At 34.9% G+C, this 26,763-nt stretch overlaps 1 protein-coding gene across 2 annotated transcripts in view; it reads right to left on the bottom strand.

The window, feature by feature from the left end:
- ITGAV (integrin subunit alpha V) overlaps positions 1 to 26,763 on the bottom strand; it is a 76,366-nt gene that overhangs the window by 33,717 nt on the left and 15,886 nt on the right. For both annotated transcript variants that reach the window (XM_033112253.1, XM_033112252.1), the window contains exons 3-8: positions 11,080 to 11,171; positions 10,042 to 10,156; positions 5,114 to 5,175; positions 3,154 to 3,199; positions 1,331 to 1,456; positions 414 to 458 (exon numbers count right to left, since the gene is read on the bottom strand). In XM_033112253.1, the coding sequence (XP_032968144.1) occupies positions 414 to 458; positions 1,331 to 1,456; positions 3,154 to 3,199; positions 5,114 to 5,175; positions 10,042 to 10,156; positions 11,080 to 11,171 (486 nt within the window). The remainder of the gene's footprint in view (positions 1 to 413; positions 459 to 1,330; positions 1,457 to 3,153; positions 3,200 to 5,113; positions 5,176 to 10,041; positions 10,157 to 11,079; positions 11,172 to 26,763) is intronic.

Genomic DNA, 26,763 nt, shown 5'->3' on the forward strand with positions numbered 1-26,763 from the left:
GGGAACATGGATGGATAGAGAGAGGATGGGGCAACAACCTCACCCACAGAGCCCAGAAGAAGGTTACAGATTATACCTAAAGGAAAGAGAAACTAAACCTCTCCAAGAGAGCAGAATCGGCAGAAAGCAAGGAGGAAGAAGCTGAAGAAGTAACTGATGTGCTGGGGCTGGAAAGGAGCAGATGGGGAAGAGACTGCAGCCCCCAGCACAGGCTCCATGTCAGCTGCTGCTTGAGGAAGTTTAACACAGACACAGCTCACCTCAACGTACTACCATCTCCCCTGCTTCTCCTGTTATATTCCAATACAACGGTTCCAAAACTCTTTTAACTGCTGAAAATTGTCAATGCTATTTGTTCAAATGCTTAGCTTAAAATTTTAAAAAATGATTAAATATAGTCAAGCACATCATACCATCTATGCCATCACCATTGAAATCTCCGACAGCCACCGAGTAACCTAAAAACGGAACCAAAGGTGAAACGCCATCAGGACAGGACCGGTTATCTCCAGCCTACTTTGCTGACTAAGCTTTTCTTGACAACGTCTTCAAGTAATTCTTTTAAGCAATATTTTATGCTCTAGGGGTGACAGATTCATATGTGTATAACACATACATCTTAAAGGCAGTAATTGAGTTAAATACTCAAATACAATATCTCTATTAGAAACAGTAAGATTATATTATCAACTTTACAAAGGAGTCAGTTAAAAACATGATAATTTGTAATTGATCATAAAGTAGCAACGTATAACAGACTTTCTCAATCAGCATAGTACTATTTCTGTCACGTGTACTTGGTTTAATGAGTAAATGAAATTTAAAAAGAGAGAAAAGTGAACAAATCCTAAAGACCAAAACTGTAGTTTAACATAGTGAATAATAAAAGTTCGAGTCAGATTGCGTGGGTCTGAATCTCAGAACAGCAAGTTATAAGTGAGTGATGTCAGGCAAGTTATTTTGCCTCTCTGTACTTGAATTTCTTTTATATAAAATGGGAATAACAGTACACTTTCACAGACTTCTTGGGAGGGTTAAATGATTTAATACAAATAAAGCACGTAGAACAATACCCAGAATATAGTAAGCATATCTTAAAGATTATTATTATTATCCTTGTATAAATAATCATGCTCTTAAATTTTAGTTACTAAAAAATACAACCTAAGTACTCATTAACAATTTGAAATTTTATGTCCCTTATATTTAAAAGAAAAAAATCTTAGTACATATCACATAAAAGATTTTCCTACTTAAGGCAGCATATGCAAATACAGGACAAATCCACCTCAACTCCAGAAAATGAAATCTCTATTTCGGTTTTACCTACCCAAATAACTGTCATCAAAAACAGCTTGTGCAGTCCGAGTTGCTAATTGGTTATTGTACTTGATGCTGTAAACCTTGGGGTCATATTTCGATACAATTTCTGCCACTTGATCCGAAATGAGCTGACCTGAAAAATATATATGAAATAAATGATAACTTTCTAATAGGAACATTATGATGCAGATGATGGATGGCACCTTAATGAAAGAAAATAGCATTAGATGTTACTATTTTTAATTATTAGCCTTAAATAATTCTTTGTAACATTAAATCTCAAATTTGATAATATTTTTTAAGTCACAATTATTTCTATCCAAGCTAGTACTTAAAATTGGTCTGCTAATAAACAAATATTTATGAATACAAAATTTGCCTTAATTCACTAAAAAAGTCAATGTTAAACAAATGGAATAATAATATTAAGGGCTGTTTGAGAATGAGAATCACAAAATCTATTTTTGGTTCCCATAGATGCCGATCAGACACTTCCCTCCTCTCCACTGAATGACAAACCTGGCATTAAAGAAGAAAAAGAAATCCATGTCTTATATCTAACTAGAAAGTGTTAATATTTATTTTCTCATATGAAATTAGAACTATTTTTTCATTGTAAAACTGTAAAATTCAACTATAATTTTCCTAAATCGTTTCATTTTCCAATAGACGTATAACTCATAGAAATTCAAACTTTGGAGTTTTAGTTAGTACGTCACTCATACTGATCCCAGTCTTTGCTTGATTTTTCTTTTTATCATTCTTTCTTTTGCCATCTCTTTTAACTTCTCAGATATACCTATTTCTCATTCCTTCTTTTTGCCTTCCATTCTATTTTCCTTCAGCAAATCTCTTTAATTCCTTTCTAAAAAGCAAAAGCATGGGTTTTCCTACAAAGAAGCTAGTAAGGAAAGCATAGTGTAGAATACAGAAGTAAAATACAGCATCAGAAAGTACTTGCAAATCAATATAGTCATAGGTTTTCCAGCTCTTCCAAATACTGACAATACTTGAATATCAAAATGCCAATAAACAAGGGTACTGACCTTGTAAGTAGCAGAAAATAAAAATGTGAATATATTGACTAAATAAATAATTGTGTATATCTAATGATAAATGAAACAAAGTAAGCAAATAAACAGATTTAGTTACATATATTTAAACTGTCAGCAAATAATGATGTTATATTTTTGTTCAAATGGTAATTTTAATAGGTCTCCCTGAATGACTGTTACCTTTTACAACAATCATCAATGCCAGTTTAATTATATTCTTTTGAAACTTAGTAACATATTCTATTTTAAACTCCGCAAACACAAAGAAGTCATTGTTGATGTCAGTGATTAATGAGAAAACCATTTAAATATTCTAATAAGCATATTCAAAACACTTTTAAAACCATGAGTTTTCAGAATGCCACAGTTTACCTATTACATATCAGTTCCACATATTTCCTAATGCTTACATCATGGTCCTTAGAATATCGAGATGGAAAAGTACATATGACAAATAATAAAAATAAATTATTTTAAATACTTTTAAATTTACTTTGAAAATATTCAGATTATTTTCTACTAGGAGTATATATATATATATATTATATATCATAATGTTATATATAAGATATAAAATGATATATATAACATTATGATATATATATATAATGTTAAAGCCTTTTTTAAAAATATGTAACAGATAGTGATTATACAACTAAATTGCATTTTCCCATTTATTTCTTTAAAACAGTTTGAAAAACCTCATAGGCACATTCTAAGACAGATGAGTCTGAAACACAGTCATTACTGGGTAATTTAAATGACATTAACCTACCTTGCCAATAAAAGCTACCAGGACCACCAAGAAGTACTCTGTCAGCCTAGATTAAATGAAACAACAAAAAGACATATATTTAAACAGGTAGCTTTAAAAACTGAAAGAAATGTAATAAACATAAAAGCTACATACACGTGCATATATATGAATATAACATGTACATATATATTAAAGCAAACAAAATCATAAATCTCAAACTCATCTCAGTTTCAATAATTTTCATTGTAATTTTTCTAAAATACAACACAATAAAATAAAATAAAGTAAAATAAAATTCAATAAGGAAAGTTATAATATATTCATTTAATATATGGAAATATATAAACATATATAAATACATATATAGATTGGGTGGATCTTGTCTGCTTCACAAACTTGGTATGAAGTACTTACTGCAAAGTATTACTGAGTTACATTAAGGAAAAAAGTAGCTCCTTAATATTGTATATTACATTTGTGGCTACATAGGCAAACTTCCTTTCGAACAAACATTAAAAATTTTTCAGCTAAAGGAAAACTTTTAGTGTCTTACAGATCCAAACAGGAGTGAAGTTAGAAGATAAAATTTTCAGGGTATATTATTTATACAAATTACACTTGATTAGCATTTTTTTATATCTGTAACAAACTCTAAGTATCTAAATCAAGATATTTAGTGTTTGAGCAGAGCAGTTAGGAAATTTTTTCTCTAGGAAATTATTTCCCCCTTCAAATTTTCTTATAGCCCTTTCAACTTTCAACAATCTGCCCTGGCTATGTAAAAGATACTTCTAAGTTGTCTGCTTTAAAATGACACTTTTTTCCTAGAAATTAGTTGAAGACAGTGAATAGTTAATTTAGCAACAACTATTCACCATATGAGAATATTTCTGGGGTTACAATTTTACAGACATAGGTACAGAAAACATGGATACGTTTTTAAAATACATCTATTTGAAAATATATCATGTAAGTTGAAGCCTATTTATTAATATAGTTTATCTGTTTTGCTTCCTTAAATTTTGAATTTTGAGTAAATTTTGAATTATGAATAACAAATTGAGTAAATTAAAATCAATTACTTAGTAAATAGAGCTAACTATAATTATCAATACCTAGTCTAGAAAAAAATTAATAAAATACAAATTAAAAAAATCAGAAAATACTTTATTAGTTTTTCTGAATCATACGATGATAGTTCTATTGCTTCAATAAATTTAAGGCACTCTTTGCTCACATTTTCTGAGATATCCATATTAAACTTTCTTAGGAAGCTCTGCTTTGAATCATCCAACGTATTTTTGAGATTTTTCTAGGAGTAATTAACATTCTCAATTTGATATTCATAATGTTCACATATCCCACCAAAAAATAGTCACACATACAAAAAAGTTAAGAAAATTTTCCTTTGAAAATATAGATGGAATTCTTTTTTTTAGAGAAATAAAAACTACCAACTCTAGAAAGCATATAAGCTTAGTGAAAAATACAAAGAGTCCTGAATATATTTATTATAATAACTAAGTTGCTTCAACTTCACCTGGTGGCTGTAGGCATGTAATAGGTGGCAAACATTCATGTTTCTCAGCGTTTATGTGATTAAACTCTAATTTTGCAAAACAGCTACCAGTGATAGCTTTTGTGAAAAAACAATTTTGATCAAAACCAGAAAACCTGAAAGTTCTAGAAATTTTCCTAACTTGGAAATTTAATACTAAGTCATATCTACTGTATCACCCACTGAGGAGATCTTCTACTGTCCTCCATTCCCATTTTGATGTCAATTTCAAATATGCAATGTCTACTAGGGAGAGAATGATATAAGGCAAAGAATATTAAAATGCCTGGGTCATTTTTATTGGCTGTTTTCATAAAACAGGTAATAGTTATAGAGAAGCTGAAGTATGACCAATTAATTTTTAACCATGATTTAGGTAAGGTAGGTCTGAATCTCATTCAGTCTTAAATGAGAACTTACTTTAGTAAAATCAATGCTGAATCCTCCTTGACAAAATCCCTGTCCATCAGCATCAATATTTTCTAAAATAAAAAGATTGGAAATATACACAAACCCAACAAACAAACAAATAACACAAAACGAAACAAGAGAAAAATCTGGTATCACTGTAATCATAAAGTAATGTACTAGTTTCTGGGAGGGTTCATTCACTCAGGCATTCAAAGAGTTATTATCACATTCTAAAATAATTAGTATCAGCACCATTTTCTTAGATATGGTAACAGAAAGAAATTAAAGTACCTGGACCAATCACCAGGGAACACAAAGATCACCTAAGATAGCGGGTTTCAAATTTCTTATTTTTCACCACAGACAACAGCAAGATTATATGTTATATAAGAGCCCACACAACCTAACACGCACACATTATGTGTGTATAACAGATATATCAAAACAATTTCACAAAACAATATCACTATTATTATGCATAATGCACTCTAATACTTTCTATTTTATTATATTTAATTCCACTTCTTAAAAAAATTACTGTTACGACCCACTATTTTGCTTCCATAAAACAATGATGAGTGGTGATCGGCAAGTTAAAACCTCCAATCTGAAATTCCTATCTCACACTATCATTACCTACAGTTGCTACGTCTTTTCACTAGTACAGAGATACACACATTCTTAATACATACATGTCCCATGCACATTTTATAGCTAACAACAGCAAACAAATATCTATAAAAAACAAAGTTCAGAGTTTCAGGAGATGGCTAGACCCTAGCTTAACATTCTGTGAAGAACAAAAAACAAAACTGTGCCCACAACACGTACTGGGGTCTAATAAAAGTGAACGTCTTTAAACATGCCACTTTCAAGTATTTCCCAAATGATAATAGACTCAATAGTTTTATTTTTTGGTAGTTACATCTTTTTGTAGGTCTCACAAAAGGGGATGATTTCTGGATAATTAATCAATTAATTTAAATTAACTTTAATCATGAGTACTGAGAATAGAGGAAACAATGAACCTAAGACTCTCCCATGTTTTATTCTGAAGGTAACAAGAAACAATGAAAAATGCCACTCTTCAGTTATTAAGGAATTCTTATCACTAATGTCACAATATATAAATAATCATACTATAGTATTACTGTATTTGCCACCAAATACAGGAACCAAAAGTATCTATTTTCAGTCATTAGGACCACTTCCAAAAATTTTTGTCAAATACTCCCATCAAAAATTTTGAACCTATTTTAACAACCTGGGAACTGCCCCAAGATTACCCACTTAATAACTAAATTTAGAATTTTTTTTAAAGAAAACAGCCTCAAGAGTGTAATGTTACCCCAATGTAAATTTTTCTAACCAAACGGGACTGGGAAAACATGGGGCTGGGGTTTCCAGTGTCTAGTGAATTCATACTAAGGAATTCTGCTCTGACCTCAAACCAGCCTTTTATTTCCTTTATTTGAGTTGCATTTAGGGAACTATTTCAGGCTATTTATAAAGACATCCTTTTTTGATTATCACACTGTACAATTATCTGCTTTACTTGGATTCCCAGAACATGTAACTAGAGAACATGACTATCCTTTACAATTTTCTTAACTGGTACATATTAAACTGAGTGTTTATGCAAATGTAAAGAACGTTTCAGTGAAGGCTTTTGTTTTCATTTCTATGAACAATCAATGTTTCTCCCATTTTTAAGCCTGACAATATTATAAATAATATTATTGATTATGACAGTAAGAGCAGCTAATGTTTATTAAGCACTTACTGTAAGCAAGGTACTATACTAAAGCATTTTCCTTGGCATTATCCTTTTAAATCTTTACAGCAATCCTATGAGAGATACTATTATTACTCACAAATGAGTAAGAAAGAATCTTTTACAGATAAGGAAACGAAGGCTTAAGAAAATTAAGTAATTTGACCATAGTCAACCATCTAGTAAATAAGGGATCTTGGTACTGAGCCCAGACATCTCTACACCAGGAAGGGTGCACTGCCTCAAATCAACAACGTTATTTGTAATTCCCCGAGTAATGATCAATGGGAAAGAAAAGCCAACTAGAAATCAAAACTGAGAAATATCTATGTACAAATAATATTATCATCAGAAAGTCGACAGAAGGAACAAAACACTCAGTCTGACACAGACTTGAAAGAGTATTTAAGTCATATGATTTGTGGCTCAGGCACTTTTAGAACAGAAAGACATTTGGCCTATTGTGTAATGCCAAGAATAGTCATAGATACAGTTATAAAAAGCCAAAAGCAAATGTAATCAGTAATAAGGTAAGCTTTTTACAGACAGTGACGTTCCATGCCCAGGGGGGCCACATAGGTCATGTTATAAACAAAAGCAAACAAATAACAAAAGACCCCACTAATTCCCACCACCAAAACAAGCAAAGTTATCAAGAGGTTAGCAATGTAGCCACACAAAGCTTCTATCCCCATGGGAAATCAATCATTGGTTTGCATAATTTATTGAAGTAGGAAGAAGATACAAATCACTAACATTGTACCTCAGAAGTCTTTTGTCCAAAATGGTTTGACCAATGCTGAGACAGAGACCCAGAGTGGTTACGTGCATAGGCAGGTTGCTGGCAGAATGTAAGTAAAACCCCAGTTATCAGATACCTGCATATGAGCAGGTTGCCCCTTGTAATTGGGGCCTGCAGGTAGCTTAATATTCCAAAAGTTGAGCGGAAAAACGTGTACAATAATCAAGGAACACAGACAGCAAGATGTATTAGGAAGAAAGGCATTCACTGTGCTTTTTTGAGGTTATTCTTTGTGCTTTTTCTAAGATTTGAGGTTTTATTATTTAGGTCAAGGATCAGCAAAATTTTTCTGTAAAAAAGCCAAAGAGTAAATATTTTAGGCTTAGGGATTATACCGTCTCTGTGACAACTGCTCAACTCTCCCTTTATAGACAACATGTAAACAAATGGGTGTGGCTGTGTTCCAATAAAACTTTATTTACAAAAAGAGGCTTATAAGCCATAGTTTGCTGACCTGATTTGGATGTTAAACACTATAAAATAGGGTTTAATAAGATTTTATAATTTCTGTGCCTAAACCAAATAAAAATGAAAGTATTATGTAACAGATGCATCATGCAAACATTGCTCTAATCCTTTAAATACAGTTGAGAAAATAACTATTCATTACTGAAGAGGCAAAAATGACAAAAACTACTAGCCTAACATGGCCATATATCCACAAGGGATCACCAAAAGAATGTTTGTTTTCAGAAGGGTTCCGTGTACTCTTACACATCAGGAATTGTCCAAATCTGTACTTGTGAAAGCAGGAAGTAGTTTTTGTAGAAAAGCTGCTTAATACAGAGGCAATTGAAACTGAAAATATTTTCTATTGTTAGTCCTACAGAAGAAATATTCCTTCGGCATAAGACAGACCTGATTCAAATCCTCATCAGACCATTCACTACCATAAGACATAAGACAAAAATTACTTCAACTGTCTGAATCTCAGGTCCTAAATCTGTCATATTAGCATAAGGGTGATTTTCTGTGTGTGTCCATTATGTGAATGATACATTACAAGCCTGGCACGTGAGAGTTAACTCACTCTTCATAACTATAAAATTGTCTTTTCACTATGGGAACATTTTTGCAATATAGAAATTAAAAACACTAATTCAGTCCTCACATTTCCACACACCACAAAGACAACAGCACTATGATCAAAATATCAACATAACGGTGGTGATACAGATGGCATCAAGCACTGAGGATAAAGCAGCCAATTGCTCTGTCCTGTGTAAGGTATGCTTTCTGGCCTATCCTAATAAACACTGTGGTTCTGAGAGGTATCATTCTTTTGATATTTACCACTCACCTACAACAAAGTAGGATCCAGGTAGTAGGCAGAGAAATAAGGGTTTAATGAAATTATTTGCAGTTTCTTGGAGGTTTAACTGCTTAGAATTTTGAGGACTGAGTAGTTCCTTTGACCGGGTGTCATAAGTTGTTAAACATGGGGGGGAAAAAAAAGAATCTAGCATTAAGAATCTTACATGTGCTTAATCTGGTGACCAGAGGAACATAAAAAGTAATGGCCTAAAAAGTACTCTAGGTATAAACACCATACCATATTTCAATAAGCTATTTTTATGTTTCCGGTATAAACAGGATTGAGAGTGGTGGCCAGTTTAACAAAGGTGGGAAGGCAAAAGGATTTGAATCTCCAAGGGAAAAGCAGATGTAGAGAGTTCAGAAAAGCATAATCAAAATTACAGGTGCTCAAAATCATCTTAAGTCACAATATCAATTTCATTTGACATTTCAAATAATATTAGAGAACAGTGTAAGATCTTTTGGATCACCAAAAGGAGTAAGCTGGATAACAGAATGACAAAGAAAGTGATAAAAACAGGAAATTCAGACATACTTCCAAGCTCAATATTTTGCCTTCCTATGTAAACTCTGGATCTTTAAGATGTTTTTTTCTTTTTAATTTTTAACATCATTATTAATATAAAGCTGTAGTTCTCAAACTTTAGTCTCCATTAGAATTACCTTGTAGAGTTTGTTAAAATTGCAGGTACTCAGGCCTGATCTTGACCTTCTAAGTCAGAATCTCTAACATCTCTGCTAGAGAAGATTAATGGAGCAATTTTTAACTAACAGTGACTAGAAATACAAGTTTCCAAAATCACATTTAATTATTACTAACCAAGGAAGGTGAAAAGTAGTTGTTAGGAAGATAAGAAAAGCCTGTCGATTTCACACTTGTAATTTCTTTACATTAATAGTATTGTTTTCATTTTGCCGCATTCAAACATTACAAGATGTCTACAAATTTTCACACACACACACACAAACACACACACACACACTTTGAACAAATTAGGCTTGCCAACCCTGTTCTTAAAAGCTGGCACAACATTCTATACATACTTGATCTGCATGGAGCATACTCAACAGTCTTTGTTCCATCCTGAAGAAAGCATGTTCCAACAGGCTCTCTCTCCTGTTTCATTTCAGTCCTCCAATGGTACAGGGGAGCACAGGCCTAAAATAAAAGGGGATAATCCATGACATAAAAATTCTCTCAAAAAATTTGTGTGTCACAGAATCTATACTAACTCACAGAGACACAGATTTGAGAATTTGAGGATTATGACATATAAATTACATTTACCGCCATGGGACAGGATAGGAGCAGCTAGGTAGAAGGTGTAGACAGAGAAGATGGGGCCCAGAACAGAGACCAGGAACACCTCAACATTTAGAAACTGAGTAGAAGAGGAGCCATTAAAGGAGATTGCAAAGGAGCAGACAGCAAGATGGGAGAAAACCAGGAAAGTACAGCGTCCCAAAAGCCAAGGGAAGAACCACACTTCAAAAAGAATGGGTCAGCTGACTTTGGTGAATGGTGCTGAGGGGGCAAAAAAAAAAGTAAGAATAAGTACCAGTGGATTTCAGTGACCTGAAAGTCAAGGGTGACCTTGGCCGAGCCTATTTGAGCCTGAGTGGCTGGGAAGAGAATGTGAAGTGAAGAAGTGGAGCTGGTTACTACAGAAAACATTTTCTAAAAGTTTTTGAAAAGAGGAGCAAAGGAATGGGGTCATAGCAGAGGAGAGGATGAGGTAAAGAGAAGGTTGCTGTATATTTAAAAAGAGGAAGCACTAGAGCATTTGATTACTCAAAGGCACACTGTTCCTAAACCTGGCTGGATAGAAACAAACTGAGGGGAACTATCAAGTGAGGTGGCAGAAATGAAACTGTAGGAATGAAGGTGGGAAGTAGCAGAAGCCAAGTGTGTAAAGGGCAAGAGAGATGGAATTCTTAGATGGGGTATCAGAGCTATGGTATGTTATTATATCCTGTGCCCCCACGCACACAGTTTTACTATCAGACTTTAAAAATAAAACTTCTTGTGTTTTCACATAAATTGACTAAACTCATCTATGAGTAAATATTCAGAAGACTTACCAAAATTTTATCCTGCTTAGACCTCACAGATGCTCCAAACCACTGGTGAGACTTAAACTCCAATGGATCATCCTTGGCATAATTTCTATTGCCTAAAAAATATATCGTGAGGGGTGAGAAACAAAATATGTATGCTTTAGTATAACAGATTATTCCAATCCAGCCAAGTTTATGAATAGTGTGCCTTTGATTAATCAAATACCACACTGGCTATTTATCTCATATACTTTATATACATGCAGGACTGTCAACTAATCAGAAAAATAAAATAAAGACTTAGAAATGTTTCAGGGTTGTTACCGTATTAACCCCATAAGTTATCATAATCAGATGTGAAAAAGTAATAGTAAGTGAAGTTTTCCAGTTGCTAAATTGTAGGATAATTAACTATTAAACAAATACTTAGGATAACCTACTGTACTTTCAGTAGTCCTTTCTGTGGCATAATGATATTTATGAAAATAAAAGGCTATAAAACATCTCTGTAGAACACTAGTAGTAAAAGACTGAGACGGTGCCAGTGACAGTGCAACACAAGAGTTCAGGACACATGATTTGGCTCGTAGGAAAAAGAATTAGATTTGGCACATTACCTATAACCATTTATTTTTCAGGCTACACTATTGAGAAAATTATTCTGAAAGTACCAGATACTCATGTAAAAGCACTGTAAGTAAAAGAATGAATGAATGAAAGAAAGAAAAAAAAGAAAGAAAAAGCTAAGAATCTTTTCCATGGAAAAGCTGATCAGGTCAAGGAAAATAATTACAGAAATATATGCATAAAGTATTTTGATTAGGAGAGACTATTTTTAAAGTTTAGTTTGTTCCTCTTAAAATTTATAATAATCATTTGTTATAAACATATATTTCAATAACTATATTAGACAAATACAGCAGAAAAGTGTCAATTTTAAGAATGCCAGCCAACATGTAAATATCATCAAAAGGTTTGGTTAAATCTGTTCCCTAAATCTCACCATCTAAGCTAGTGGCTTATGGTTATTCAATTCTATTTTAAAACCTTAACATCAACTGAAGTTATAAATAATTAATGAGAAGTTCAATAATGCCTGGTGTCTTACAGGCAAAGTGAAGGGTGTAACCTTGTTCACTGTAATCTTCTTTTAATTTCATTTTTTGAAAAAAAAAAAATTTTAATGTGTCAATCTCCAAAGGTCTCTGTCTGTAGTCTAAACAACGCTGTTCTTCTCATCAGTGGTCATGGAGGCACCGTTTTATAAGTAAAAGGAAGGAAGAGAAATGGAATTAGCTACTATAAGCCCTTTACCGTGAAAACCAAGGTTGCCCAACAATGGTTGGCTTGCCTCTGAAGCTTATGTTCACCACACTGTCCCCACTGGAAACAGTACACATCTGTGACCTACAGATCACTACTTATTCCACGTACTCCCTTACATTTCCCATACTCCCATAGTTAGGTTCAACCCACATCACTAGGTCTTGCCAATAAGTTAAAAGCAGAAGTGGCAGGTATTATTTCCAGTTCAAGACAGTGAAGAGTGGATACGAGTTAACTAACCATCATGGAAATGCAAATCAAAACCACAAGAAGATATCATCTCACACTAGTTAGGATGGCTATTATCAAAAAGAAAACGATAGTGTTGGCGAGGATATGGAGAAAAGGGAATCCTTGTATACTGTTGGTGGGAATGTAAATTAATACAGTCACTATGGAAAAGAATGTAGAGGCTACTCAAGAAACTAAACATAGAGCTATTGCATGCTTGAGCAATCCCACTTCTGGATATATATCCCAAGGAAATAAAATCATCTCGAAGGGACATCTGTATTCTTGTGTTCACTGAAGCATTATTCCCAATAGCCAAGATATAGAAGCAACCTAAATGTATATCAATGGATGAATAAAAAAATAAAATGTGGTATATACATGCAATGGAATATTATTCAGCCATAAAAAAGGAAATCCTGCCAACTGAGACAACATGGATGAATCTGGAGGACATTGTTAAGTGAAATAAGCCTGCCACAGAAAGACAATACTTCATTATATCACTTATATGTGGAATCTGAATTAGTCGACTCATTAAAAAACAAACAAACAAACACACAAGTGCATATGAGTTTTCCATGTTTTCTTGCTCTCATTTGTGAGGCTAGAGGAATAGATGGTGAAATCTTGAAGGAAGCAACCTCAGTTCAAGTTTCTAAACCACGAGAACAGCCAAATAACCTACACTGCATGATGACATGAGTAAGAAAGAAGAATCTTTTTTTAAAGTGAGGAAGATTTGGGGATTTGTTTGTTAAAAAAAGTATGCTGTTGCTGAAGCATAGCCTAGCAGAGCTTGAGTAATATATATTCTAAAAATACAATGCTATTTCCAAAAGGGCCTGGCCTACAACTACAAAGAAACCTAGCCCCTGGAAGAATTGGATTCAATTGATAGTTTTTCAAGGATTTTAACCATATGATTTATGGTTACAAGTTATTTAATAGGATTTTTTGTTGTTGTTATCATTCCATTGTTATTATTCTCTTACTGTGTTGCTGGCTTTTTATTCTATTCCTTTCTACAAAAGAAATAAAGGTATTTCCCCCCCTTCCATTAGTGAAGCAGGAGAAACTCAGTTTGACTAAGAAAGAAAGAGATCGTGCTTGGATAGGTTCACTTCCACTCATTCATTGTCCCTTGAGACCACAACATCATGATAAACTCAGGTAACCTTAGCCTGAGGGAATTAAGTTTATGAGCTGATTAATGTATTTGAACAAAAAGGGCAACATCCTCACAACTGCTACCTCCTGCTTCAGCTTTCATTAAAAAAAAAAAAAAAAAAAAAAAAAAAAGCCTTTTTGGCAAGACCCTAAAGATGTCCAAGCAGAGGCAAAACATTTCTATGCTGAAGGAAATCTTAGATTGAACAGAAATACAGTATCAGCGAGGTTCAAATTAAAGCTCCATATACTTTCTTATAATCTCTAAAACTTCCAATTTCAAAATCAAAATCATGCAGAACACACATCACTATAATTTTGCTAATACAAGTATTCCTGCCTACAAGACACCTACTATAGATTCCTTAATAATGTCACTAAACACAAAAAAAGCAGAGAAATGGTCAAGATTAACAGAAAATAATGACAAAGTAACCAATGCAAGATGTGATTGCTGATTGAATCTTGTGTCTAAAGATTTTTTTTTAAGTTACAAAAAACTTAGGATAATTGTGGAAATTTAAATATAGACTGTATAGTAGACAATGCAACGTAGTACTGTAATAATGACACATTTCAAATCTGTAATGATAGTGTTTTGCTGTGTAAGGGAAGGTCCTAGTTCTTAGAAGACATATGCTAAAGTATTTAGGAGTAAAGTTTCACAATGTCTGCAACAATGGGTGAATCTAGGTGAAGGGTATACTGCAGTTCGTTGTATTACAATTTCAATTTTTTTACAAGTTTGAAATTTTTCAAAATAAAAGTACAGCAATCAACACTACTGTATGTACTATAAGGCCAATAACAGGCTATCTTCTACTTCTCTTTGAGTTTGAATTCTTTATTGTATTTACTGATTACAAAAGATTACAAAACAAGTTAAAACATATAAAATATATAAAAATATATAAATATATAAATAAAGCCATATGTAAAGACAAATCTAAATACCACAATGCCACCATAAAGAAAGGACCTCTGCTAACATTTTAGTATATATCCTTAAGACTTGTTTCATGAGCACATGCATATCCTTTTATATGTAACATAGATCCTTTAAGCCAATATTTTAAAAACATTCAAGTTATTATTATACATAAATGTATGTACCCTTTTTCCATGTAACGATGTCAATAAAGGCCGACCTACAGCATCATCTTCATTGTTGTGTAGTACATCATGATCCAGCCATGTGGCTGTTTATTTTAATCAACCCCCTGTATCTCCTTCAGTTTCAAATTTAGGAATATTTCTATTTTGATTTAAGAAACCGATGTATTCCCTCTCAGAGTCGCATCTACTTCCTCTTCCATTATATACAAGAAGCTCAGCATAAGGCTACTGGGGTCTGAACCATGGGCTCACTGCTAAATTAAGGTACTAAACCCTCTATAAAATGGTATGTAATGTAGAATATTATTCTAATAGATAAATGTTTACCAAGCCTTCAAGATATCCGTATTTTTATATGTAACAGTTCCTTTACCCTCAGTCCCAAGTTCTTGAACAAGTCATGTTCATTCCCACCTGCAGGCCCTCTAACCTGGAAAACCTCATTCCTTCCATTCTTGATTCAAATCCTACCTGAAAATTCCATTCCTTCCATTCGTCATTCAAACCCTCACTCCTTCCCTTCTTGATTCAAACTCTACCTGAAAATTCAGTTCTAGTTGTCCACTCATGACCCTAACGCATGATGAAATGTGAGTTTGCCCCTGAAGGAAATATCTAACTCATGGGACAATTATGGTGGTATGAAGGTAGAGGAATGTGTAGTGAGTCATGGGAAAGGGGTGGCACGGTGTAAGAGAGGGAATGCTTTCTGGCCCAAGAAAAATACCCTGTGCAAAGAAACAAAAGAGTGGCTATCCTTGGATTTTTTCGAGAATTGTGAGTTGTTCACTGTGACTAGAGAGAAGGGTCAGGAGGGAATTAAGAGCTTTTATGTCATGCTAAGAATGAGCTTCACGTTGTTTCTGAATTGCCCTTTACGCTAAGCAGTTGTTCTTTAATTATATTCCTGAAAGGTTGAAGAGACGTTTCCTCTTCATAAAATGCCATCCAGTTCTCTTCCCAGCACTTTAAAAACCTGCCTTCATGATTTTTCTTTTCCCTGAACAAATAGACTTTTCTCTAAATTTGCATGTGATGGTACAGGATGCTGCTGTGCATATGGAACAGCATATGCTTGTCGTGGCTACCGTGGTTCTATTTCCTATTTTAAAAAGGATTGAAAACATCCTCTGCCATAATAATTGTGGATATTTGCCTTTATGGACATCAAGTTTAACTTAAGTTAGAAAACGTCACGGAAGACACGTACAAATTATACGTATCTTTTTGGTTTTACTTTCATCAAGTATTGTGGAGCACAAAAATCCATAGTTCTTTCCATATAGCAAGCTATTTACCAACAGTCTTTAATGAAAATGAAGAAGCACCAGTCAAAAGCGATAGAACATGAGGCACCATGGCTCTTTTTGATAGGGAAAAAAAACAACAAAAAACAGGCACATTTGAAAAACCTAGAGCTTTACTAAAACTTAGATATGCCCCAAAACAACAGCCATGTCTTAAAGCACCATGTGATTAAATGTGTTTTCAATTACATCACCATACAAATCAAATATATTTGGATACAATGCACTGGCAAACACCAGAACTCAGTCAACAGTCTTCCAAAAAAAAAAAAAAAAATAGGTGTATTACCCATTGCTTTGAATGCCTTCAGCTTCGACTGGTTCATAACCTCAAATTACCATATTTTCAAGAAGTTTGCTCAACAGGAAGTTCTTTTTTATCATTTAGAAGTTTTTTTTCCAGAAACCAAGTCTTAAAATACTTGACTTAACATCAGGCAGAAGTTTCACTTAGAGGAAATGTGAATAGAGGTGGGTGGGGAGAAAGAAAAGGAAAGCCTACTTTCCAAACTGACAAGAAGTTCATTCATGACCTGGCCGAAACTGGTAGCTAATCCCAGGCGTATGAGTGAAGTAAATATTTTGAGTCATAACCCTGAAGTCACTATTTCGAATTATGCTAGAACTCCACAGTCTGCTTGGACCATGTCACTGACCTTGAAAGAGAAAGACCTTGAAAGAGAAAGCGGATACAGACAACTGCAGAAATTCCAGAGTTGAAGGAAATGTTTCCTCAGGAACAGTCAAGAAAGAACAAAGATTTCTATCCATAATTCTGTAAAACACCTTGGAATATTAGCTTCGATCTTCTAAATAAATTAAAGTGAAAAAGGGCATTTCACACAATGGTAAAAATGAGAAGAAATGCCCCATATTACATAAATTAACATGACTATCCTATCACTTTCAAAAATACACAGAAGAGAATGTTGCTAGAGAAACTTGAAGTTAATTAGCAAGAAATCACTAGAGACTTGAAGTTGGCTTTTAATTTTGTCAATTGGACTTTATCAAACTCACATGATTGAAGACTTCGGTACAAAAACCTACTGAGCAAAGCATAACTGGCATAGCTTTAGACTATGCCACCTGAGTAGTAGCCCACGCTTCTCATTTCTCATTTCCTCAAGAGTGTTTCAAAAGACATTGTTGAACATTCAACTTGCTGGAGAATTACAGGGATGCTTATTTTTAAGACAAAATTACCTTATCACCCTAAAGCTAAATTTTTTGTTTCTTCTTTTCATGCCTAAAGAATATTTTTTGAAGCAAGATTATGTCATCTTTTTTAAAAAGGCCAAAGTCAAGAAGAATGCCAAAGCATTAAAAAAGCAAGACGCTACACTTCTATTAGGAAGTTACCTGTGTTTTTAATCATTTGGTTTCCGTCCATTACTATATGACTCTATGAACAATGAAATAGCTTAGGTCCTCAGAGAGCTTATTTTTTGCCCCCCCAAAGTGTCTATTACCACAATGTAACGTACAGCATGGTGACTACAGTTAATAATACTGTATTGCATATTTGAAAGCTGCTAAGAAAGTAGATCTTAAAAGTTCACATCACAAAAAAAAAAATGTAGTAACTATGTGTGGTGATGGATATGTTTTTCAAAGTGGGAGAAAAACTAGTGTGGATATGTATCCATTAATCTTCACATACAAATTAGTTAGGAGCTTCCATATCCCCTCTTAATTAACTTTATGTTTACATTTCATCTCCCACACATAAAGGAGTTTTAATTTATAATATTCACAAACATATAAATTAAGCAAGCTCCTCCTAACAAATTTTCTAAGCTTTATCTTTCCTATTTCTCTATTCTATGTCTTATAGTCAAACTATTACAGGAGAATATTGTAAAAAATAATCCATTAAAAAATCAAAATTCTAGATATTACTGAAGAAAATGGAGTAAATAATTTCTTTGACTTAATAAAAAAAAGGTTTCTTAATTTAAGCAACTGTGATAGACAATGAGTAGTAGTTAGATATTAGTATTAATTAAAGGATGATTTACTTTATAAACTTCAAAGTGTCTTTAAATGTTTCTAGAAGCATAACTGCATTGACTTAAAATGACAAGAGACAAAGGTTTCTAAATCTGAATTGTTTGGAGTCACAAGCTACTGAAAAACTAATCATTTGTGAATATAAAAATAGGTTTTAAAATCATAATCTATGAACATGAGAAATTGTTACTAATTTACATAGAACTGCCCAGAAACATCTTTTACATAAAATTAGATATAATTGTTCTCCAAAAGCAAACCAGAAGAGTCAGAAAAGCAGAGCCAGCAGAAAACATGATGAAGCTTGTTACACTGGCATCGGTATTTATTTATTGAGTTATCTCTACCACAGGGAACAGAGAATCAAAATCTCCCTCTCCTTCCCTGAGCAAGTCTGATGGTTCTGCTGGAGCCAACACAAAGAATACAGGCTCTTTGAAAACACCCACTGCTTTCTCAATGCTGGTTTGTTTCCTCCTAGTGATGAGAAGAAACTGATCCTGAAAGCATCTAACATTTTAAAACAAAAACTCTTTACTGAAGATTTTTTAAAAAAAAAACCAAGTCAATGCTAAGTCTTAAAATAATGGGTATGAGTCAGGTCCAAGTAGCCAAGGAAGGAGATGGGCTTTAAAGAATCATATGAATTTAGTTTTGGTAAAATATTTAAGGTGTTAAAATACCAACTAACTGCAGGAGTGTTAATCAAGTAGTAATAAATTGGATTAACTGATTTCTCGGTTGACTACCAGCTCTGTAACTGTATCATTCTGAATGAGGGGATGACAGATTATATCTGGAAAACAGTTTCATTAAAAAGAAAAAAACAAACAAATAATTCCCCAGTACAGTATAAATTTATTTTCTAGTAACAAGGTATGGGAGACTTTTCCTCTGGGTTTTTAACTTTTTAATCTGCAGGACTGTCACAACTGTAGAGATATCCAGATACAACTATGGAAGACTGAAAATTCACCAACAGGACACAGTCAAACTTGAGAGGCTGTTTTTGAGTGTGCCTGATTGTTTTAATTGCAGTGAGTTGGGAATTATATGGCACAGAGTGTAGAGAGCAGCTAAACATTTTCTATTATTAAATACAAAGCGTTATAATATCCTGAAAATACTCCACAGCATTTTTCTTGACAAGAGAACTGGCATGGCCAGGGTTTGCCCACAGCCTACAGACAAAGCCCTTCTGGGAACAAGTGGTGAGTGTTTCAGAAATCCATTTGGAGTGGGCAGGGGAGTAATGTGACTTCTTACCTTCTTTAAGACAGATATTGTCAGTGAGAGGTCACTGTCATTCACTGAATTTGGAATATAAACATAGGAGCTTCTCCTTTTTTTAGGGGGCATATGTGACAATCATGGAGGCAAGCCTGTATTTCTAAGCAAAGAGACTCTGCAGAGGTCAGGTGTTGCCCGTTCTCCTGCCTTGGTGCAAAGCATCAGTCCGTCTTCTTGGAAAGACAGTGTTAAGAAAACTGGGCAACAGTCAGTTTGTTAGTAACATCTGCTTCCCAGAAAAGGAATGCATGTTGCAAGGACAGGATTTTCCCAAATGTGTCCCTTATGTCTGCAAACCAAGATAGCATCCATTTAAGAATATCCACAATTATCTTTCTTTCCTTTTTTATAATTATTCACCTCCCCACAGCTGTAGTATGGGCATGATAAACATAATCTTTTCTTCATTTGTACACAGTTTCACTGTTTTTACCAAGTACCTTCATAGACATTATCTCATTTGACAACCCTGAGAGGGAGATATTATGCTTATGTGACAAATGGGAAAAATTGAGCTGGCAAACTTAAGTCATTTGCCCAAGGTCACATTTAGTGAATGTCAGCGCCTGAATCTGAGCCTACATCTTCTAAGTCTAATTTACATTCCTCATAACCACAGAGCCAAAGCAAAAAGAATAAAAGTGGAACAAGGACTGCTTACATTATAAGCACAATTCTTGCCCTAAAGTGGCTTGCGGTATAACCAATATTAAATAACAAAATAGATAAAAGGGCACTGTGCTAACAAACTAATGCCCCCCCCAACCCACCTGCCACCTAAAGATGTCCAAATCCTTAATCCCCAGAAATTTACATGTGAATGGGTGACCTTACACGGCAAAAAGGACTTTTTGGTGTGATTAAATGAAGGACCTTGAAATGTAGAATACTCTAGATTATCTCGGTTGGTCCAATGTAATCACAGCAGCGAGGCAGAAGAGTTCGTAGTGTCTGATGATGGATGTAGCCTAAAAAAGACTGGGCTAGCCATTGCTGGGTTCTAAGACAGAAAAAGGGGCCACAAGCCAAGGAATTTGAGTGGCCTTTAGAAGCTGGAAAAGGCATGAAAGCAGATTCTTCCCAGAGCCCCCAAAAGGAATGCAGCACTGCAGACACCGTGATTTTAGCCCAGTGAGAACCATTTTGGACAGAACTGAAGATAATAAATTTGTGTTGTTTTTAAACCACCAAGTTGATAGTAACTTGTTACACCAGCAGTAAGAAACTAATTCAGGCATGAAGACAAACTTCAAATAAGAGACCTCCCCTTGCCTACCACATGAATATTCTCAATATTATTTTGCATCCCAACATAATACAGTTGGGAATATTTTTACTTCCTAAAATACATAGATCATTAATCCTCAAACTGAATAATATGTTAATCTTTAAGTTCTACTTTTCCACATCCACATTCAGATAAACTCAGTTCATTTTCTACATGCCAGTCATCGTAGTGTAAAACAAACAAATTATATCCGAAAATGATCTTTTCATCTTCACTAATTCCACAATTCTTCAAAGGTCATATGAGCCTGTCAATTTAGGGAAACATCTGTTTTCAGCCATTATACAGACCTTGGTTAAACCTACAAATTGGGTGGAATCACTAGATGAAAGGGTTTAAAAATCCAAGAGGGCAACTACTACATATATATTGTAATATTGTAATCTCTATACACGCAAGTAAAATAACACAATAGGTTTTCCTTTTTACGTCCCAGGTGTGGCTTTGTTTACATATTATGTCAAGAAAATCAGCAGGAAAAACAAAAATAAAGAAGACAAGCAAGAGTCAATAGCTCGAAAGAAAATTAATAGAGAGTATGTTCCGGGTCTAAAGTTCACAAATCCAAGAGATAAGAGATTTATTTTTTTCCCCCTTCTCTTTTTTCACCAAGACAACAAACTTTAGAATGAGGTTTCCTTTTGTTCCTGCAGGAACAAAATTTATATCTAATGTATAAATACGCAATAAAAAACATAATAATAAAAGCAGCAAGTATGCATGCCATGTTGGACAGAATTTTCTACTAAATTAAACTTTTCACCATAGAACCCTACATTTCCCCTTAACTGTTTAAAAGACATGCCTACAATATTTTGAAGCTATCCAGATGACAGTATTATAATTTATATAATTCTACCAAAAATAATGACTGGGAAAAATTAATAGACTATACACTGGAAGTGTTATTTTCTCTGTAATGTTCATGTCAGACCAACTTAGCATGGCAAGGAACCAAACACGCAACATCTAACCCCTGAGCTCTAGATCCTTTTATTTTTAATATAAAGCTCTATGCGTGTTAGGCTTTATGATGAATTTATTTTGTTAGACAGCTAGTTCAGAGTATCTTTTAAAAATTCATTTAGAACCTTCCTCAGCTTACTTCCAGCTTCATTTCTTACCATCTTCTCAACACCTCACCGCCCTCACCGTACACACATACACCTTATACACTAAATCCTCACTTAACATCAATAGGTTCTGTGACTACATGAAATGACATATAACAAAATCAGTTTTACAATAGGCTAATTGATATAAATAAGAGTTAAATTCCTACAGCATTTCATCAGTGTTAAAATGAAACAACGTTGAATAAAATGACATTATTCAAAGACCTGCTGTACTTACGTATAGACACACACATGTGAGTCACATGGAATTACTTGATTTTCATTCATAAACATCTTTCACTAATCTGCAAAAAAACTTTTCTCTACCTGGACCCCTCTTCCACATCTGATGAACTCCATCTCATTTTTCATTAGCTAGCTCAAATGTCACCAGCTGATCTGGGAAGCTTTCCTCAAAAGCCCCAGGCAAAGTTAGATACTTTCCGTTATACCTTCTTTATTTTGGTATATATCTATGTGTCTCTATAGCTCAGAATTAAAGTGAAATAAATTTAGATAGGTTTTCCAAACATATTTTTCAAATCTTTCCTCCTCTCCTACTACCCAAAATCATGTCCTGGAGCAGGCAGGAAAGCACACTAAAAGTTACTATCTTCCTTCTTTAAGAGCTAAGAAACTAAGCATTATGCTACCTAAAAACCAAAATCCAAACTTTCTTCTTCAGCAGTAGCTACATGTCTTAATTCATGTGACAAGCCACAACGAAATGGCCTTCTAATAAATTATACACTGTCTAATAACGAGGTTCATCTTTAGTAAACACTGAAAGTAAAATTAGTCCATGAATTATTCATCAATAATAGATACACACTGTATTCATAAAGGATGTTTTCTTTCTATTACCTGGTTTTCCAACCAAAAAGAGAAAAAGGCACCCTATTATTCCTCTTCAGTTTTTTTCTTTTAAAGGACTCCAAGTTTTAGTTCCCTATACAAGCTTATAATCTATCATTGCTTAGCTGTGAGAGATAAGAGGCTTTTCCTAACTTTTAAAGGCATAAGACTTATATTCAGCCAGTCAGATTCTACCATAAAAGCTTTGAGTCTCTAGCAAGTGATGCAGAGAGTCTGGGATGGGTAAGAAATTGCCGTGATGCCCCACACTTAGCAACAGTAATTCCAGCAGCAGTAAAACCCAGCACTAACAATTCCTCTCTCTTTTAGCTTCTCTTGGTTCTGCCCATTTCGCAGAAAACTGGTCAGGTACCAATATACTTCCAGTAAATTCCTGTCCAGTTAAATTTAGCCAGAGTCTATTTTTATTGCTTTTCACTAAGAACCCAACACCTGCATGTAATACACACACACACACGCAACCTACCATATGCTAGACATTTCTCCATACACTAGCACACAATGGTGAGCAGAAATAAATTTGTTCCCTGTTTTGGAGAGCTTACAATCTAGTCAGGAAAACAAACATATAGGATAAGCAGAAAAATAAAAAAGAAAACCCAACATAAATTACAGCAGCTTAATGAAGAAAAAGAGCTGCACACAGTACACTAAAGCTGTCTGCAGAGTAGAACCTGAGCAAAAAGGAAGAGGAGGAAAATGGGAAAGGACTATTATTCATAATATTTACCAACAAGCATTTAAAAGCACCTTACTGTACAAATTTTTATTGTGATTCTGGGGCTAACTGAGGTTTTTGTTTTTAAAAAGTAATGGATAAAGTCACTATTCGTTTTTTTTCTAAAAAGAAACAGCCCAAGAAACAAATGATCTCAAGGTATTTCATACAGTTACACACTTCAAATGTTGACCCAATAACAATCAAAGGGGCTTCTCAGGGCTCAATTAAACGTTCAGACTCACAAAACTATGAAAGGCCACTAGTAGCACCACTCTATTTAGAGGGTGTAGGACAGAACCAGACAGACATATCTCCTTGATAAGAGCCCTATATGAAAGTCCTGTGCAGCAGGACACACAGCTCTCCAGAGTTCCTCTCTGTCTCCCCGGATGACCGCTCAGATATGAAAAAACAGGATCTGGTAGGCGCAGGAGCAACCCTGGCTTCAAAGCCTCATGCCCCATAGGAACGGTACGTCTTGTAATGACTCTATAGCTCTAGCTTTCAGGGTTCTTGCAAAGAACATGCCAGTGATAAGAGTCACTGCACCCAGGGAACCCCAAAGGTATCCCCATCAGGTATCTACCACATCATATAAATCAGAGCTAACTTATATAAACTAATTTTTAAAATTTTATTTCTCAAAAAAAAAAAAAAGGATGGAAGCCTTTTAAACAGTAAAGTCTCTTCTGGACTCAGAAACACAATAAAGTAAAGCAGATCAAATAACTAATTTAAACTCTTCATCTTCACTCTAGGAGTATAGGATAGAATGTGGAAAGGTAGGTAACTTTCCCAAGATAACACTGGAAAAATGAGAGCCTGGATTTGAACCCAAGTCTGCCTGACTCTAAGGCCAATTTCCTTTTCATGATACCATGATGTAGAGCAAATATGGAGTGAGCGAAGAAAAAAACAGTCAAAGGACAAAGGCCACAAGAGTATCAGGAAGGTTAGGAGAGGGCCGGCCTGGTGGCTCAGGTGGTTGGAGCGCTGCGCTCCTAACGCCTAGGTCATCGGTTCGATTCCCACATGGGCCAGTGAGCTGCACCCTCTAAAGCTAAGATTGTGAACAACGGCTCTCCCTAGAGCTGGGCCACCGTGAGCTGCCACGGGCTGCTGTATGCTGCTGTGGGCTGCCATGAACGGCCAGTGGCCAGCGTGAGTGGCCAGCGAGAGCTACCCTGAGCTGCTGTGAGCAGCTGACCAATGACCAATTGCCTCAGCTTGGGGGGTGGACAAGGCTCATAATACCAGCATGGGTCAGGGAGCTGTGTCCTACACAACTAGACTGAGAAATGACAGCTTGAACCAGAATGGGGGGCGTGGGGGAGGCAGAAGAAGGGGAAAAAAAACAGGTTAGGAGAAATAAGGGGACAACAGCTTCCAACAAAGAGCAGAGACTTCAAATAAGAAAGGAATGGACAATGTGATGAACTGTAAAAGAGATCTTAAATAAGATGAGGAATCAGAACTGTCCACTAAAGTAGGTGGCCACTAGCGATTTCAGTGAGGGCCATTGTTGGGTTGGGGTTAGGTGTCTGCCAGACTAAAATAAATAAAGAAATAGATAAACTTGGGAAGTAATGAAGAGAAGAATAGAATGTAATATCCTGAATGTGAAGAAAAGGAGAAAGGAAAATGACTAAGAGAAGACATGTTCCAGAGAAAGCTGTTCTGATTAATTTTTCAGGTAAGAAAAAAATTTAAGCATGTTTGCAAGTTAAAAAAAAAAAAAGGAAAAGGGCAAATGTACAACAGGAACATAAAGATAAATGAAGGAACAGGCAGTGTCCCCGAGAAGGGAGTAAATCATAACAATATAAAACATTTTATATTTATGGAGCGATTGCAATGTGCCTGTCCCTGTACTAGTAAGCACTTCACATGTCTTAACGGATAATCAGCTCATTTGGTTTAAGGCATACCTATGGAGCAGGTCCGATAGTGGTAACCTGTGAAAGGTAAACTGCTGGTAAATGGCAGGGCCAGGGTTTGAGCAATAGGCAGTTTGGCTCCAGAAACCACTCTTATCCATTCAGCTACAATCTTTCTTGAGAGAGAGATATCTCAAGACTGAAATAAGGAAAAGAAAGAGAGAAAAGCCACTCTCTCTTGAGATAATGGAAAAGATAAAAGACAGCTGTGGGGCAGAGACTTTGTGTGTTTGTGTTAAGATGGAGTAAGGGTTCCTAGGAACACAGGTGTGAGGAAAGTTCCGGTAGATGCTGTAAGTTTTAAGCATTTCCTCCATAAAATCAAGACACAATCCAATGGTGCTATTTCTAGAAAGTACATTCTCAAGACTAGAATATTGGGCTCTATATTTGTACTCTTCTTTTTAATTCAAACACAATTTAGATAAAAATTCTAATGTAAGAAATGGCATCTTAATTTGTATCTTCTTTTCATAAGTCTCAGAAGTTATACAAAATAGTTACAAAATAGCATAAGCAAGGACACAAGAGAACAGAACAACAACAACAACAAAATATATATATGTACATGTATAATTAAAGGACTTTATTTCTTCACTATAGAAAAATCTTTTATCATTCATTCATGCATTCATTCATCTATCCAATTTATTGGGCACTACTTGTGCCAGGCACACGGTATTGTCTAGGCCGAGGGGTTTTGTAAATCAACAAAACAGATGAAAAACTATCCTCCTGGAACATATATCCTATTTGAGAAAGAGACATTAACTAAAACTAAATAACATACAGCAGTGTGATTACTACAGTGAAAAATAAAACAGAGAAGAGGATGGAGGCACAAAGTGGGAAAGAGAGAACTGCTTTTCAATAAGATAGTAGTCACAGCATTACTGAGAAGATGACTTTTGAGTCATTTCAAAGGTGGTGGTGGAGGTTGGACCCAATGTACATCTGGGGGAACAATGATCCAGGCAGAGCAAAGGTGAGGTGGGAATGTGCCCACTGTGTTTAAAAGCCACTGCAAAGAGACCCAATGAGGCTGGGAGATAGTGAAGGACGGGAGAAGAGTAGATGAAGGTAAAGACAGAAATAGTGGGCTGGAATACTCAGAGTCCTCTCGGTCTCGGATGGGAGGATGTTAGTGGAATGTGAGCAGGAATGTTATAATTTGAATATTTTAAATGGATCTCCCTCTGGCTGCTGTAGAGAGCAAACAATCAGTGGGTAAGCAGGGCAGAGGTAAAAAATACAGGTGAGCCAGCTCTCTTCAGCTGCCCCTCGGGTCTCCTCCCCGCTGTCCTCCACCCTGCTCTTT

The sequence above is a fragment of the Rhinolophus ferrumequinum genome, chromosome 8, assembly GCF_004115265.2.
Source record: "Rhinolophus ferrumequinum isolate MPI-CBG mRhiFer1 chromosome 8, mRhiFer1_v1.p, whole genome shotgun sequence".
Classification (NCBI taxonomy): domain Eukaryota; kingdom Metazoa; phylum Chordata; class Mammalia; order Chiroptera; family Rhinolophidae; genus Rhinolophus; species Rhinolophus ferrumequinum.